This window comes from Rhinichthys klamathensis, unplaced genomic scaffold (assembly GCF_029890125.1).
Source record: "Rhinichthys klamathensis goyatoka isolate OS25496 unplaced genomic scaffold, OSU_Roscu_1.1 h1tg000093l_1, whole genome shotgun sequence".
Taxonomy (NCBI): domain Eukaryota; kingdom Metazoa; phylum Chordata; class Actinopteri; order Cypriniformes; family Leuciscidae; genus Rhinichthys; species Rhinichthys klamathensis.
Window position 1 is genome coordinate 711,584 of NW_026606632.1, and position 17,016 is coordinate 728,599.

General features: G+C 37.8%; 1 protein-coding gene across 2 annotated transcripts in view; it reads right to left on the minus strand.

Annotated features, from left to right (window-relative positions):
* The window catches only part of epha3 (eph receptor A3), a 153,174-nt gene that overhangs the window by 47,971 nt on the left and 88,187 nt on the right, over nt 1–17,016 (minus strand). For both annotated transcript variants that reach the window (XM_056252218.1, XM_056252219.1), the window contains exon 6: nt 7,407–7,531. In XM_056252218.1, coding sequence (XP_056108193.1) covers nt 7,407–7,531 — 125 coding nt within the window. The remainder of the gene's footprint in view (nt 1–7,406; nt 7,532–17,016) is intronic.

Consider the following 17,016-nt stretch of genomic DNA (forward strand, 5'->3'; position numbering starts at 1 on the left):
GAAACAAGGCTTTTAAAATGCTAAAACAGATGTTAAATGGATTACTACCAATTGATCAAATGTGACATTAAAGACTTTTGCAATTTTATAAAAATAGATTTAAAAAATATTAAGAAGCACAACCATTTTGAACATTGATAATAATAAGAAATGTTTCTGGAGCACCAAATCAGCATATTATATTGATTTCTGAAGGATCATGTGAGATAAATGATGCATCTAAATTTACATTTTAATAAAAGTATATTACAACAGAAAACATCTGTTTTAAATTCTAATAATATTTCTCAATATTATAATGTTTACTATTTTGATCAAATAAATGCAGCCTCGGTGAACATAAGAGACAACAACCCACATAGTAGTGTTTTGATTTTGAGAAATTATTAATGTTAATAGAATGTTGTCATATAAATAATTGTGGAATTGTAAATATATAATAAATGTACAATGTAAAATTATATGTAGATTATTACATAGTAATTTTAAACATCATATTATATAAAAAAATAATAATAATTAACAACAGACCAAGTCACTCAAATAATTTGGCTAAAATGTTGAAATCATGACCTCAAATGTATTTAACATTTCTAAAGCCTAAGAAATATAATAAGCAAAAAATAAAAGAAACAAATATGCACGCACAATATGCGTCCTAACGGCTTAAATACACATTTCACCACATAAGTAATAATATTTGACATTGACCAGACTTATACAAATCAAAACCAGACCGCTAGTTTAGTTTGAACATGTTACTTAGAACATTTAAAACAAATGAAAAGCCATATTTTACCAGGATTGCATGTTTTTTATTCACATGTCTTTTCACAAAGAGCCAGTATGTGCAGCGATGGTGGAGTTAGATCATAGATGGTCTTGTACTTGGCTTTACATCTGTCAGCGCGGCTGAGCTTTAGAAGTTTTGCGATGTGATAATGTTGATATTACAGAAACATCCCAACTCTAAATCCTATCTGTTTAGCAACCATGGCAATTTCAGGACGGAAATAGAACTTTTTAAATCTTAAGTCAAGAATTAAGATAGGAAGTTTGTATAATACAGCCCCAGAAGCAATATTTTGGTATTTCGGCTCCTCTCACAGCACTTTTTGAATGAAGAACTAATCCAAAACAGCTCTTTTCTGGGGTCCCCGAAGAGCCTGTAAGTGTCACCAGTGGACATTTGTTTGTAAAAAGTGATTTCATCTGTATATCTAGCAGTTTTATAAATGCGGTAGGACGTCTACTGACACGACCCATGATGGAAAGAAACATCCATATGATGTAGCGGGACTCTAGTGGAAACCCAGTGACTAATGCAAACATCACATTTGATCTGGATCTGACGACAAACATTCCTACTTCTTTCCCGAACGCAGAACAGAAACCATTTCTAATCTTTGAACTTTAAATGCAAAGCCACAAATGGAGCGCATCAGGTTTTATGGTTTGAGGAGGCCTCGAATATAAATTCACTCTGCCACGGAAGACGAAACCAATACCTTGTGTCATATTGTACGCATCCCTGTTCGAGTCATAAATCTTTTCACAGGGTGTCACCGTTCACTGCTCACGACATCATGTGATCAGCTGGAAATCATATACAGGTGTGTCTAAATTTTTGCTGCAAAAAAAATATTCTTACCATATGTCCTAGGTCCGCATCAGCCACCTCCCAGCTCTGGGGTTTGACAAGGCGTGCAATTGTTACATTTCGACAAGTGCGCTATTGGTGGAATTTAATATGCTTGTCATGTTCTACTTTGACAGTCTAAATATTGCAATCTGGGCTTACAGCCTTCCTCTCCTCTAAAGAAGAAATTCTGTAAATATGAAATGGCTTTTCCAAAGCACTCCTTCCATCTAAGTTTGACGAGAAATAAACATTCTCAAATACACTGTGAGATCAATACGATAAACGGAGCAAAAAAAAAAAAAACATTCATAAATGTGCACCTTGATGAAGATGAAAACGCAGATTTGTGAGTGTTCCCAAAAAGACGAGAGCGACCGGGATGCTGTAACGTCAGGGAAACATGAGCCAGAGTGCTCAAGTATTTAGAGATGCTTGAATTGTAAGGCTCTTTCCTCTTTCATAGCTTTGTTAATTTGATATATACACACAAAGAGCAAAGTATTTCCCCTCTGGCATATAATCAAAAAGAGATTTATTTTAAGTGAAGCAACATGGACCTCTTGGACCTCCGGATTGGACCTCTTGCTTTCTCACAGGAGCTGCATCACTCCGGTTACCATGCATCCCGATGCCTTTTTGAGAATCCATTAAGCGCAGTTTGTTTGATTTTGCGCTATACAACATTATGCAGTGTAAACATCATGGTGTTTTTGAACTCTGCCCGTTGATGCCACATTTTTCTTTGAAAAGTCACTTAGCGAATCTGGCTCTCTTTTATGAGGTTTCTATGTTCAAGTCTGCGGCCAGTGTGTCAGTGAATCCGGTAAGAAGATTTGGGGCCCCCTTTCCTTCTCAGTGTGTGTTTTGTGAGGGTGAAGGTGGCTTGTTATCCTCTGCCAGCCTAGATCAAGGGGCACCAAGGGTCTTACCGAGGGTGTCCCTGGCTTTTCCACATGGCAGCACCAGTTGTGTAGGATTTGGGCGACTCCAGCTATGCCTGATGAAGCAATGCCTCACAAGGTTGTGTAATTAACAGGATTCAATGGAGAGAAGGACCAGATTTTATTGTGAACGGGGAACACTGTGCCACCCAGGGTCAAATGAGACATGGAGGATTTCAGGAGACCCCGAGTGTACCTGTGCCAGACGGGGAAAATAGCCCACGATGAGCTGCCTTTTGCTTGCAAATAAGGGGATTAGGGCCAAGCGAACACATTTCCACAGGCAGAGATTTGGGCCTCACTGATCTCACAGAAAGACACATCACAAAGGTCCTCACTAGGAAGCACAGGGTCCAATGAATCTAACAAACACTCCTTTTTCACCAGCAGATGGAAAACCAATATCAGCATATTTGGATTTAATGTAAATGATGAACACATTCTGAGTGTGTAACTCGGCTCAAGAGAGTTGAGCTGCTATCCTCAAAAGGTCAACTCATAAAGTTTCCATGTGAAACATGCAGGCCTAACTTTCTTGAAGCGATTCAAACTGTTTCTATGGCTAACTTATTAGCTCATTCTGCAGAAGCTTAGGTTACATAACAGTTGATTTTTGTTCAGTTTATGCTTATACGGTAAATCTGAGGCCGTAATAATAAACCCTGTTTGGAAATAAATCCCCGTTAATTCTGAGAGCCCTGTCAAAATAACTTAACAGATAATGCTTACTGTAAGATATCCTTTCATTATGACTGGGGGATATTTTCAATATTCACAATATAGTATCGTTCAAAAGTTTACAGTAAGTCAGTTAGATTGAAAAAAAAAAACCTTTTTATTCAGCAAGGACACATCAAATTGATCAGAAGTGACAGACTTTTATATTGTAACAAAACATTTTTTATTTCAAATTAATGCTGATCATTTGAACGTTGATCACAGTTTCCAAAAAAAAAAAAAATAATGTTTTCAACATATTAATAATAAGAAGAAACGTTTCAGCATATTAGAATGACTAGATCATGTGACAATGGAGACTGGAGTAATGGCTGCTGAAAAATCAGCTTTGCCTTCACAGAAATAAATTACATTTTAAAATATATTAAAATAGAAAACAGTTTATTATAAATTGTAATAATATTTCACAATATTACTGTTTTTACTGTATTTATATCTAATATATGCAGCCTTGGTGAGCATCAGAGACTTAAAAATAAATCTTACCACCGAAGAGTAGTTTATTCAGCAATTATTATGCAGCAATCTTAACTGAAGCAACTATTATGCAAATTTTTGGGCCATTAAGTTTCATAAAAAGCATGTGTTTTCATGAATCCGTTTAAACTGTATCTATTCAATAAACGTGTGTCAACACATAACATTTTAAATAAATAATTAAACATAAAATCTTAAAGCCATATTTTAAAAATTTATTTTAACTGTGTTATAATTTGGCCACAATGACTGTTGGGTTGAAACAATATATTGAAATTCATTTGAAATAAGCCACCTCAAAGTAAATACATTAAACTCAAAAGCTATATGACAAATCGTCAGAAGGCTGATAAATATCTAGATATCATTTCTCTTTTTGCTATATCACTCAGCCCTAGTATTTGGAGAGTGGAAAGCACAGCCTGAAATGAGATGCTTGTCTACAATATTGGCATGAGCTTTCAATTTTGAACTTGTAAGACCTTTTTGTCATGATGAAGATGAACCATGTCTTGGAGACAATCAAATCCTGTCTACAATTTCACTCTGTGCGTCTCTGTGTGGTCATACAGTCAAGCCATTTATCCACAAAGCTACGGAATGTTTTTTCTGCGGGAAGAATCCTGGATGGTTGCCATTGGAGACTGTTCTAGGGCTTTCTTTCACACCCTCAGATCCCCTGCCAGTTCGGGATAGGAGTCTCCCGCAATGTCAGGGCCCAGTTAAGTTCCAAACCCAGAGTCGCGCTTTCTTTATAGCGAAGGAGACGTTACCCACTTCACCTAGGAGCAGAAGACATCACAAGATCTGACAGCATGAAAGAGTCCTCTGAAAACTGACCCTAACAGAGCAGCGCTACAACAATAACCCTCGATCAAGACTACGGCTCATTAATCATATGGCATCTGTAGGAAACCAGCGGAAGGGCCGACCGGAGTGGGTTGTGACAGGAGAGGAGAGGTTGTGTTAAGTTTTTTTGTTTTTTTTTAAAGATGGGCAAGCAGGGGCTTGTATCCCACAAGGGCTTTAATGGGCAGGTGGTGTTTAGATCAGTGTCTCCAGTGTTACAAGACCAAAGCCGAGATCATCTGGCACTTTCACAGATTGTTAAGAAGGCTTAAAATGAACTGTCCTGGTCAGTGAGTACTAAGCAATGTTTCCTCTAAAACTGCCTGTGCACTTCCCACACAGAGAGAAAGAAAATTGGTGCAGAAGGCATTCTCAGATAGGATATAGAGTTCTCGAAACAAAACTAAATAGATAGTCACAATTAAACAAATAAATAAAATCCATCTGCATGTTCATATTCGTTGATTTTGAATGAACTGAAGCTATGAGAAATTGAGTGCATATATACACAATGCTGATTAATTGTAAGCTCACAGAGGCCAAGCATTATTATTATAATTTATATATTTACTATAATTTGTCTACTGTTTAAATAATACATTTTGTAGACTGCATGATTCAAGTTGACTGGCTCTAGACTGCATGGTTTTATTATTATTTTGCATATTTTTATGAAAGATGAAAGTGAATATGGCAACGTTTTATTACGTTGGAGTTTGTACATATCACCGCAGTTGAAATGTCCGGTGAGTGGCGCTAAAAGATTAATGCTCCATTTTAAAATAACGTACACCTTACACTAAACCCTAAACCTACCTTAATAGTGTTAACAAAAGCAAATGTGACATAAAAACGTAATCGTAACCATGGCATTTTAGCTTGTTTTTAAACTCTTGTCGTTGAGCTCTTTTGCTGGACTCGTCTTTCATGGGATTCGTACCTGAGCTCTCCGCATCACAAGTACAATTCTGTACCAGCTGAGTTACTGAGAAAGCTTAGTACGTCATTAAAACCGAACATATGGAGCTGGTTAAGTGATGAAAACTCCAAAATATATTTGTTTACAAATATATAAATTTACCATAGTGGTAAAAAGTGTTTTGAGGTCGTAACATAATTGTGCAAGGAGCCGCGTGAAAACAAGTCTTTATTAATCCATAATCTGCCCCTGTAATCATAATTGTGTGTGAAAACTATTAAAAGTGCTTGATGTGTTACTGCTTCTAGTGTTGCTTTTTGTTGAAACTGCTGTGATATGTACGTATTGGTACGTATTTTGCGTTGTGCAAAAAAGTTGCCACATGTAAGTTTTTTCCAATGAGCCTGTGTTGGATATTATACATTATGTCTATATAGCAGTGGTGAGGCTACATAAAGGCCATGTGGCACTGGATCCACTCAGATTGACGGCTGGTCCACCAAATCAAATGAGACACAAAATATTTTTTATTTTATTTTTTTGTGGGAAAGGAGAAAAAAAAAAATCACGCCTACATGACAATAATAATTCCTTGAATACATGAATTAATCGGATGTCACTTCCGAAACTTTGGAGCCTGTATGTGGCCGCTGGTCAAGCATGAAAAACAATGTACATGTCTGTGATTGGCTACATTGCTCCAAACTGCAAAACATGTTGTAAATAGAAACATTTGACGCTTTTCAGAACGCAAACACAGAAATGCAGGGGATCGCTTGCCAAATCACAAATATGCTATTATTACAGGGATAACTGATCCTAGACCAGCAGTTATGAGCAGCTTTTCCCTCTAAAAGCCATCAGAAGCAGCACCAGGCAGTGGTTTAAGTAATACACTCAAGCCTTTCATACGCTCCACCTATGATTATTTAGCTTTGTTTACTGTTCTTATTCGGTTCATTGGTTATTTTATTTATTAATTGATTTTGTTGTTTTCATGAAACTGTTGGTTGACAGTAAATCACATTCAACTAATCTTAAGCCCTATTCGCACTGGATTATATTATCTGGGGACCTCGTGTGATTTAGAAATTATCCCCCCACATCTGAATTTCGAGTGGCGCATTCGCACGGGATAAGCGAAGCCTGTGATTTTACTCGAATTTACTGACTTATCTCCCGGATATGATGTCAATAGGCTATTTTTTGGAAATGTCTTGTCGTTATAGGTCTAGCTGTATGATATATCATAAAAAGAAGAATTTTTACTTTACAAATTACAGACAAGGCTGATTCGCACGGGATTAAGATCACTGACAACCTCCACAATTATTATAATGACTAGAGGTCACCAGGTAATACTTATCCCGTGCACATAGGGCTTTAATTGTCAAATTACTTGTATCCAATGTATTGTAAAATTATGTAATTCGAGAGGTCCACCCTATTTCATCAAGGCCCACTCACCACTGGTTTATAGAGTTCTAAAAGAGTTTCATAGTGAACAGTGAACAGGTGGGTGATTCTCTTCAGGTGGCTGAAGGGTCTGTCCGACAGACATATATTTTGCTCAGCAAAAACAAAAAATAGTGAGAACATTAGTACCTGGTTAAACATTTAATTTCAGGCAAACGTCTCTCAGCAGAACAGAAAGAATCTATTTCACCTCAAACAATCAAATTAAACCACATCCACTAATGACTTGAAATGCTCCCAGATATATGGATGTGCACTCTGGACCAAGATTCCTAATGAGGCCAAATAAAAGAACATGATGACTTCAAATTAAAATGTTAATGCAGTGAGTGCCCACAGCGAGTCGAAATTAAACTGCCCCCACCTTCTCATAGTATTTGACCTCGTAGTCCAAAATGATCCCATTGGGTCTCTCTGGCTCCATCCAAGACAGTGAGATGCTGTTTCTTGATGTTCGGTCCTTCCTGATGACAGTCACTGCAGATGGAGCTGCGGAGAGAGAGGGAGAGGAACACACAAAATCGAAAGAGGATTAGCTGTTTCCACTCTGTATTACAAGCACATAAAGCCGTAAGGTCACAGGAAGTTCAGCTGACATTTTTATTCAACAATTTGCATCCTGTGAACTGGTTCCTGTGGACCTAATCGAGTTTGCTCTCCACTGGGGGCCTGTTTCAAAGTTGGGGAAGTTGGAGGACTGAAAGACAAATTGATGCAATCGGGCAACGGCTGGTGCCTGCAAACAACGGCCACTGCTATGTCAAGAGAATACCTTAAAGTTTGAGGCATAGCTTATCACCTTCAGTGTTTTTTTAATTTTTTATCATACATTTATGGGAGGAGAGTGTTTAAATGAATCATGCAATGTGACGTTTGCGCTAGTCAATTTACTGGTATTTACGCCATTATTTAATGCCTCAAAAAAGCATGTCTTAAACCAGATGTGAATTTGTGCTGCTCTTGGTAGATTGTGTTGGTCATCATGGAAATGATCTGGTTGTGTCAGTGTTTTTTAAATTGCGTGTCGTTAGTAAATCAACAATAGAAGTCTTTCCACTCCCATTGACACTTTTATAGGATTACGCTCTCACACTAATTTACTCTGTATAGTAAATCTGGCCCTATATTTCTTAAAAGAAAAAAGGGGAAAAAAATCATTTTGAGTGGATTATTTATTTATGTATTTGTTTTAACAGTTTTTACACAGTTTTAACACAACTGCAAGTGGTTGAATATTTGAATGCTACCCAATCTACATTCTGACTTGTGATGCAGCCTGATTCCTAAAGACACTGTGTTCGTTCATTGCCCAGAGGAGAACTGGTCCCTGCCTGAGCCTGGTTTCTCCCAAGGTTTTTTTTTTTCTCCATTCTGTCACCTGATAGAGTTTGGGATCCTTGCCACTGTCACCTCTGGCTTGCAGTGACACTATTGAATGAGAACTGAACTGAGCTGGACAATGACATCACTGTTTTCTGCAGAACTGCTCTATAGATGAAATGAACTAATTTAATAACTGATGATCTTTATAACGGAACTGAAATTACTTCAGCTGAACTATGACACTGTTTACTTTTAGAGCTGCTGTACAGAAAATATTACCTCTGTTTGCGAGATTGAATAATAAAGCTGTAAAAGCTGCTTTGAAACAATCTGTGTTAAAGCGCTATATAAATAAAGGTGACTTGACTACTTTTTTTACACTATTCTCTATAAACCCACTGCACCCCCTTTCATCTCCTTTGGGGCCAGCAGATTTCATTTTAAAGAGACTGCATAAGTTTGTTTAAAATCATAACGTTTAATCAATCCCCCACTGTTTTTGATGGTTTCACAATGAGCGTTGCATTTTTAAGAGGCTATATGATGTTTTAGCTTGTACAAACCTGTCTCAAAACTCACGGTTTTCTCACAGAAACACCCTCTATAAGAATCTGATCAGGGTAAACCAGCATAATTATTCAGGGTTATCCTTGAGGCAGATTAGTCATCTACTGTATAACCCACTAATAATTTTTTTTTTTTTTTTTTTATATTTTGCACATCTATAATCGTGCTACAGGCATACGGCTCAAAAGTTACGGCTCCTTCAACTCTGGCACTTCACATGGTCACAATCTGTGATCGTAATTCAAGTCAGAGTTTGGCCGTGGTTTCCTCCAGCCTGGCACTCGTGTTCTTTTTTCAAGTTTACAGCTCTGTAATTGCGAGGCAGCAATGAGGCCACGGAGGTATCTGACTTGCCTGTGTTTTAATTTTATTAGACCACAGGAAAAAACATGTTGTTCTTTCAAATGTTCAAGCCTTCCTTGATTGTGATTATACAGTCTTGAAATGCTTCTTTTCCCTTGGAACTCATTTCCCCCCGTCTATTTCTCTTTGTTAATGAATCCAGATGGGCACAGTCTGTTTCAGTTTGCAGCCCCCCTACACAACCCTTTTCCCAACTGCACTCTGATAGGGGAGGTATTATTGAAGTTTTAGTGGCCACAGTTTATGGAAGCTATGATTTATAATGTCTGGACAGCAGGCTCATTTGACACTGTGTATCTTTCTCAGCGTTCACAGTGTGAACAGACTGACTTTGTCTTAAAATCAAAGAAAAAACATTGGTTCCTCCAACTGAAAGCGACAGTAAAGAGCTAAATATGGTTATATTGTTTTATATACATATATTAGGGCTGCACGATTAATCGCAATTGCATGTAATCACACTTAAAAACATGAGAAGCATTTAATAACCTATTGTCCAACAAAAGACAACATTTAATAACATGCTTTTACTCCAAACTCACTTCATAACGACAGTTGAGCATCCTTCTGTGAGATGATGTGGCTTCTTACACAGAATAAGGCAGTCGTGTGTTTATTAGTCATGTTTAATCAATCAAAGCGTTTCAGTCTTCTGTTTATTAGTAAGATGCCCATTGGGATTTCCTGGAATGATGTGTGTTATCATACTTCTGCGGGGCATATTTGGCGTGTCTGTGTGAGAGCGCCCTCTGGCTTTCAGGTGGAGCAGCATTTACTACCGATCAGCTGTGCTGCACTGACAAATGGGGGCAACAATCCCATATATGCCTACAGCCTTGATGTGAAGGCTCCAAAAGATTATCAACATAATTAGTCTGCAGTCTAAGAGCCTCAGTACCTTCTTTTGACCAAATTCTGAATCACAGAATTAGTTAAAATTTGCGAAAAGCAAAAAATCTAAAATGGCGGACAAAGTGATATAAATGTTTATTATAATTTATTAAAATAGTGGTACTGTAAGTATTGAAAAAATAGTTGAAATAATGTGACTTTTTTTATCCAATTCTGTTTTTTGATGATTTTCCCGTTTTGAGTTGTTAGCTTAGCCTCATGCTAATGCCAAACTCAATTGAAAAAAAATGTGAGTTGAGTCTGTTATGTGTTTCATGTGAGAAGTGCTAATTTTGCGGCAGTAGATCTTTCAACAGGATGTTTTGGAACTGTGTATATTTCTTGGCTTTCTCCTTTTGAACAGATCACCTCCAACTTAAAGCCAAAGGAAATCATCAGTTCCCACAAACCTTCTTAGAAGAAAGCGACAGCAAAAAGAACCACACGATTATGTATGTGGAATACTGCAAGAATATTCAGTTACGAAAATTGCAGAAGGGAGGGACCTTGCTTTTCTGCTACATTCTGCTTGAACCCACAACCTCAGAAGTGGACTGCATTCAGATCTCTGCATTTACAGGTGTGGCTGATGAGAATTCTCCAGCACTTATTCTTTTGTAAACAATTCTAGTGAAGTTCTGTTAAGATCATGACATGCTGCAGAACACGGTCATTAAAATGTCCTCCACATGGCTCTGCGTATGTGGGACAGAGGCATGGCATTAATGTGGTTGCCCATGCCTGAGCCAGACCTTCCTTTTCTTTCTCGCTGCCCTTTACAAAATATTTCAAGAATGCATGAATGAGTCATGGAAAACCTTCTGTAATGCCGTGATCCAGCTGAACACTTCCACGTAGATCAGGGTCCGAAATTAGCACTTGCCAAGTGCCAAACACACGTAAAAATTGGCTTCGGCTGTTAACATCATCAAAAACGGCAACATTGTGGTTTAAACCGAATTGTTGGAATGATAATCTGACCCTCTCAGATGTTACATGAGCAATTGTAATGAAACATATACAATCTGTCTGGTCAAGTCCATTGATACCTTCCTTAGGGGATTTTTATTTTATTTTACTTGATACAGAAACATACACTATTGTTCAAAACTTCGGGTTCAGTATGCTTTTGTAATGTTTAGAAATAAGTCTCTTATGCTCACCAATTCTGCATTTCTTTGATGCAGTAAATACAGTAAAACAGTAATATTGTGACATATTACATAGAATTTAAAATAAAAATTCGGTTAGACTTTATTTTAAGGTGTCATTGTTGCGGTGTAATTATATATTTAAGTGCTGAGAGTAATATTAATCAACTATATGTACTTACTATAGGGTTAGGGCAGGATTAGGATTTGGTTGAGGGTTAGTTGCATGTAATTAAGCATCATTTTATTTATAAATTATTACTATGGTAATTACATGTAACATATGTAAAAAGGACACTGTAAAATAAAGTGTTAAACAGTTTTCTACCTGTTTACTAATTTTTATCTTTCATGGCAGAGCTGTATTTTCAGCATCATTAATCCAGTCTTTAATCCAGTGTCACATGATCAATCAGAAATTGAAATCATTCTAATATTCGTATTATTATCAATGTTAAAAATGCCTCCGTTACGATTGTAACCTTGTTTCCCTGAAGAGGGATTGACGGAAGTGTCAATTGACGCTGTGGGAACGCTCTGCGTGATTGCGTCGTGAAGCACGTGTGAAATCAGTCGAGGCCTTTAGGGACGATGCAGTCTGAGGGGAGAGATAGGTAGTTGGCTTTTTTTGTGGAACTGTGATACATTGTTTCCCCAGAATACTCTGATGAATAGAAAAGAACAGCATTTATGTAAAATCTTTAGTAACAATTAAAAGTTCTGATCAATTGAATGCATCCTTGCAAGAAAAGTGTAACTTTTTTTAAGTCATACTGACCCTAAACTTTCCAATGGTAGCATATATATTTATTGGGAATATGTCTTGCACTAAGCCACCAAAAAATCTGAGGTACAATCATAGACTGTAAACAAATATGGACGTTGTGTCCGTGACATCACCCGTAGGTTTCTGAAGAGCATTTTTGAAGCCCAAAGTGGGGAGAGCCGGCCGTCGCCATCTTGGTTGCGCGTCACTCCCGTATCACCGAGAATGGGCAAAGGTGGGATTAGCTGAGGTGATGTGAGGCAAACAGACAGCAGACAAACGGCTATTAGTGACAGCAGCGGGAATCCACCTGTCACTCAAGTGGCCACGCCCTTAATTATGCAGAACTTTAAGGCTTAAAGGAACACTCCGACTTTTTGGGACTTTAGCCTATTCACCGTATCCCCCAGAGTTAGATAAGTTCATACATACCTTTTTCATCTCCGTGCGTGCTATAAGTCTGTTTGACGCACCCACCGCTAGCCTAGCTTAGCACAAAGACTGGATGTAAATGGTTGCAGCTAGCATACTAATCCAAATAAGTGACAAAATAACGCAAACATTTTCCTATTTACATGTTGTGATTTGTATAGTCACAGAGTGTACAAAAAACAAAGTCACATGAGACACAGACATATTTTAACAGTATAAATACTGGGAATTATATTCTCTGAAGGCGAAGCACTGCTACTTGGGCGGAGTGATAACCGCAGCACCTGAGACGTGCCGTGGTGAGGAGCAGAGAGCGCGTCTCCGGTTATCACAACATGTAAATAGGAAAATGTTTGCGTTATTTTGTCACTTATTTGGATTAGTATGCTAGCTGCAACCATTTACATCCAGTCTTTGTGCTAAGCTAGGCTAGCGGTGGGTGCGTCAAACAGACTTATAGCACGCACGGAGATGAAAAAGGTATGTATGGACTTATCTAACTCTGGGGGATAAGGTGAATAGGCTAAAGTCCCAAAAAGTCGGAGTGTTCCTTTAATATAATTTAAACGAATGAGTTATAAAAAAAAAATTCACCCCCCTCACAGTTGTCATGAAGGGCAAATTTAGCTATATAGACCAAAACCACTTTTTTAACCAGGATGTAAACATATTTTTTTCTGCTGTAAAGTTGGGCATATTCATATTCACATATATGGAATTGACTCTCTTTTGCAGCCTGTCTCTAGTGGCCAGTCGATGAATTGCAGTTTAAGTCACTTCCATGTCGGTTTCAAGAGAGAGACTTGGGTACAATATCTCATTATAATTTTGTGATATATATATATATAAGCCCTTTTTTTCCTCCAGTTTACTCATCATACTACCGTAAAAGGGAGTCCAAAATGAACTTTTTGGCACAGTAGTATGAAACTTGGTATTACCAAAAGTTAGGTTGCACGCTCTTATGGCTTTGCTGAAAATCTCTGCTCTGCCCTGGCACGATTGAGAGGTCGGGTGAAGCAGCCTGTTAAGAAGCCAGAACTGTCAGGTCTCAACACAAGTGTTTTACAGCTCTGATGAGGTTGAGAGCCAAGCAGAGAGCACCGTCCTGACATGGAGGGCAGCTTACGTGTTCTGTCTCCCTTGGGCTGAGGAGCACATGCTGGCTCTGTTTAGATGGATTGGGCTGCGCTGACAACCCTCTGAGCCCCTCGTAAATGTGTTCTCTGCAGGCCCGATTGGCCATTCACACATCCATCTCCTTGTTCTGGCTGTGTTTTATAGGACAGTAAAGTAAGCTGGATTACTTGTCTAAGAGCAAGAAGAACAGAGAGGGGTCACGGTCTTCCTGGGTTAGGTTTCTGAAACAGTCTGAACTAAAAAATTTTGGTGAAAAAACAGAAAGTGAGGGTGTAGTGCAGTCTCTTTACTCGGAAATGAATACCATTAAACTAGAGCGCCTAAGTGCCTAAACTATGCTTCTTTGTACTGTGTCCATCGAAAGAAAGTGAGAATTGAGAGTGGGAGTGTGTATGTCCGATGAGATTAATAAATTGTCAGAGAGTAGGGGTGTAACGATACCCTCATGTCACGATTCGATCTGCATACATATCAAAATTCAATATTATTGCGATACTCCAAGGCACATGGTAAAAGGTTAACGGAAAATGTACTGTTGATTAAAATGCTCAATTTGATATTACATTGTGGATGTAAATGAATACATCCTTGGTGCAGGTAACTCAATGCACAGGACAACAGCGACACCAAATAATGCACAATGTGAATAATGCACAGTGACACCAACATAAAAATATTCATGATTCTGAAGCTGAAAATACAGAATTATTTTAGACAAATATGCTTGCACTCTGTCACTGACTAGATATATTTAAAATCATGTAGGCCACTTTTTACTGGTAACATAAGACATTTGGCATTATCAGGACCCACAAATATTCCCCCATTGCATTATTATACATGATATTCAACATTATATATAGTAGTTTAATGTAGTACTGACACTGAAACTCTGTAAACTCAAATTTTTTCTCACACAGAAATGTTAATTTTGGGTGATACACAATACATATTGTCACTATCCACGATACATATTAATGTATTTTTGCATTGCGATATATTGTGGCACGATATATTGTTACACCCTATTAGAGAGTAATACAGCCATAGAAAGCAACAATCAATGAATAACAACAAATGAAAAAAACATAAAAAGAATGCAATTTAAAGTTTATAAAAATGTTTCTCCGATACATCACTGAAGGACTAGGAGAGAGAAGTGCTAAGTCCATATTTACTGCCCATCAACCTGTCACCTGAAATCCTTGTCTGAAAAAGAAAAACCTTAAAACCTTAAGCTGTGACCTAGCAACACACACGGGCGCGCACACACACACACACACACACACACACACACACACACACACACACACACACACACACACACACACACACACAGTCTCATATTTTTTTTCAGGTGCTATGCAATAAATCCTAAAAGGAAAAAACATGTTAATTAATATAAATAATGTATTCATATTAGTAATATAATTATTTCAGTGTTTACTGTTTATTGGTTCATTTTTACCCTTCTCTAATTGAAATGTTTCAAACAAAACCCTTATTCTTAGGGATAATGTTTTTATTGATTTTTCCTGTGTCCTTAATTTCACTTTCTATCATTTTAATATTTTGTAACATCCCCCAAAAAATTCTTATTTTTATCATCCTCCAGGACTAAAATTATTTGTTTGGGAAAACAACAGCTCAAACATACGTAAATGTTAACAGCGTATTAGATAAATGTTGATAGTGTTTTTTTTTTCGTTTTTTTTTTTTTGGGGGGGGGGGGGGGGGGATTATTAGTTTTATTAGTTTACTGTTTCCTGACTTTAAATTAGTTTCCTGTGATTACAATTTATATATCTTTTGTAACATCATAAATGTCTTTACTGTCTCATTTGATCAATTTTATGTGTCATTGCTGAATAAGAGTATGCATTTTTTAGTAAGTCATTCCTCATTTTCTTAAATCATTAACATTTAATAGGTTTTAATGATTTACTGTGGTTAAAGTCTGAATGTCTGGAATACTCTTTTATGCAAATAATTTAAATTATAACACAGGCTTATATTCATTCTCAAAAGTTGCAGAATTTTAAAGGCACTGCACATCAGGAATAACCCACAAATACTTCAAATATTGAGGAAAACATGAATTTCCAATGACTTGAAGGTTGATGATGGAGTTGATAGTCAATACATTTAGGCCTGTGGTGCTGTATCATTCTGAAAGAAGATCCCTTTCTTCACAGATAAATCAGCATCTGCTCTATGACAGAAGATGAAAGATCTACTGAGTGAAATTGCAGTCCTCTCACAATGACAGTAAGGATTTTATGAGGTCTCAGGCAAAGTCAACTGCTCCCACTGGTAAAAGGGTGCAAAACTATCAATCCCTAGACTTTGAACCTCTAGTAGTCCAAGTAGTCTTCTGCCTACTATTTCATGACACCAGAGCCCAAAGCCTGTAAGCTGTGGACCAAAGCCTACTCTAAATCATCCGGCAGAACCTGTACCTATCACTCCACAGACAGCACTGAACTGACAGTGGCCTGAGCCCCACAGGGCTAGAGAACAGAAACACTAGTCTTCACAAAGGAAGCTTGCGTGGAATGAGAGGCAGATGGCCTGTCGTTCAGCATCCCTCTGCTTTAGTAACCTGAGGAGTCGTGACCTTCAGTCAGCTGTACTAGAGGCCAGCACCTGCAGAATGATATGCAGCTGTGATGAGCAATTGACTTGCGGAGGCATTAAATGGTTCTTTTCTTCCTTCCAAATGGAATTTTGAGCTTTGTTGCACATCGCCGAGAGGAAATTGAATTGTCTTGTGCACACGCCTCAATCGATCTTAGGGGACCATTAAAACATTTCACTCAATCAATGGAAATCTTTGAAGACATTTTTTCTTTTAAGACATGGCTTTGAATGAAGTGTATATTCTTGAGAAAATTGTGTTAATCATATTCCATTAGAAGACATGGGAGAATTAAACGGATAGTTCACACATTCATTTGCATGAAGCTCTATGAAGCTCTGATGCTCTATGATTCTTCCATGGAACACAAAAGGTGTAGCCTGACTTCGTCACACTCATATTCTAGTCAGAATGTGAGTCTGATACGGCTCCATAGGGCTTTGATTATGAGGCGTGTCTTAACCGAACCAGGAAAAAAAAAAACTCTGCACTCAATTGGACAGACCTACAACCAATCAGAGCAACGCAGTAAGTGTTTTTTTTATGAGCTATGCAAAGTTGTCAACAGAACAACTGCACGCACGCTGGAAGAAGTAGTAAAATAATGAGTGTTGCTTCTTTTACTTGGTCCTCCATGAGTGCGACCAAAGGAGAAACCACAACGACCACAGGGTTTTCATTGTGTCCCACCTTCTTAGCGACC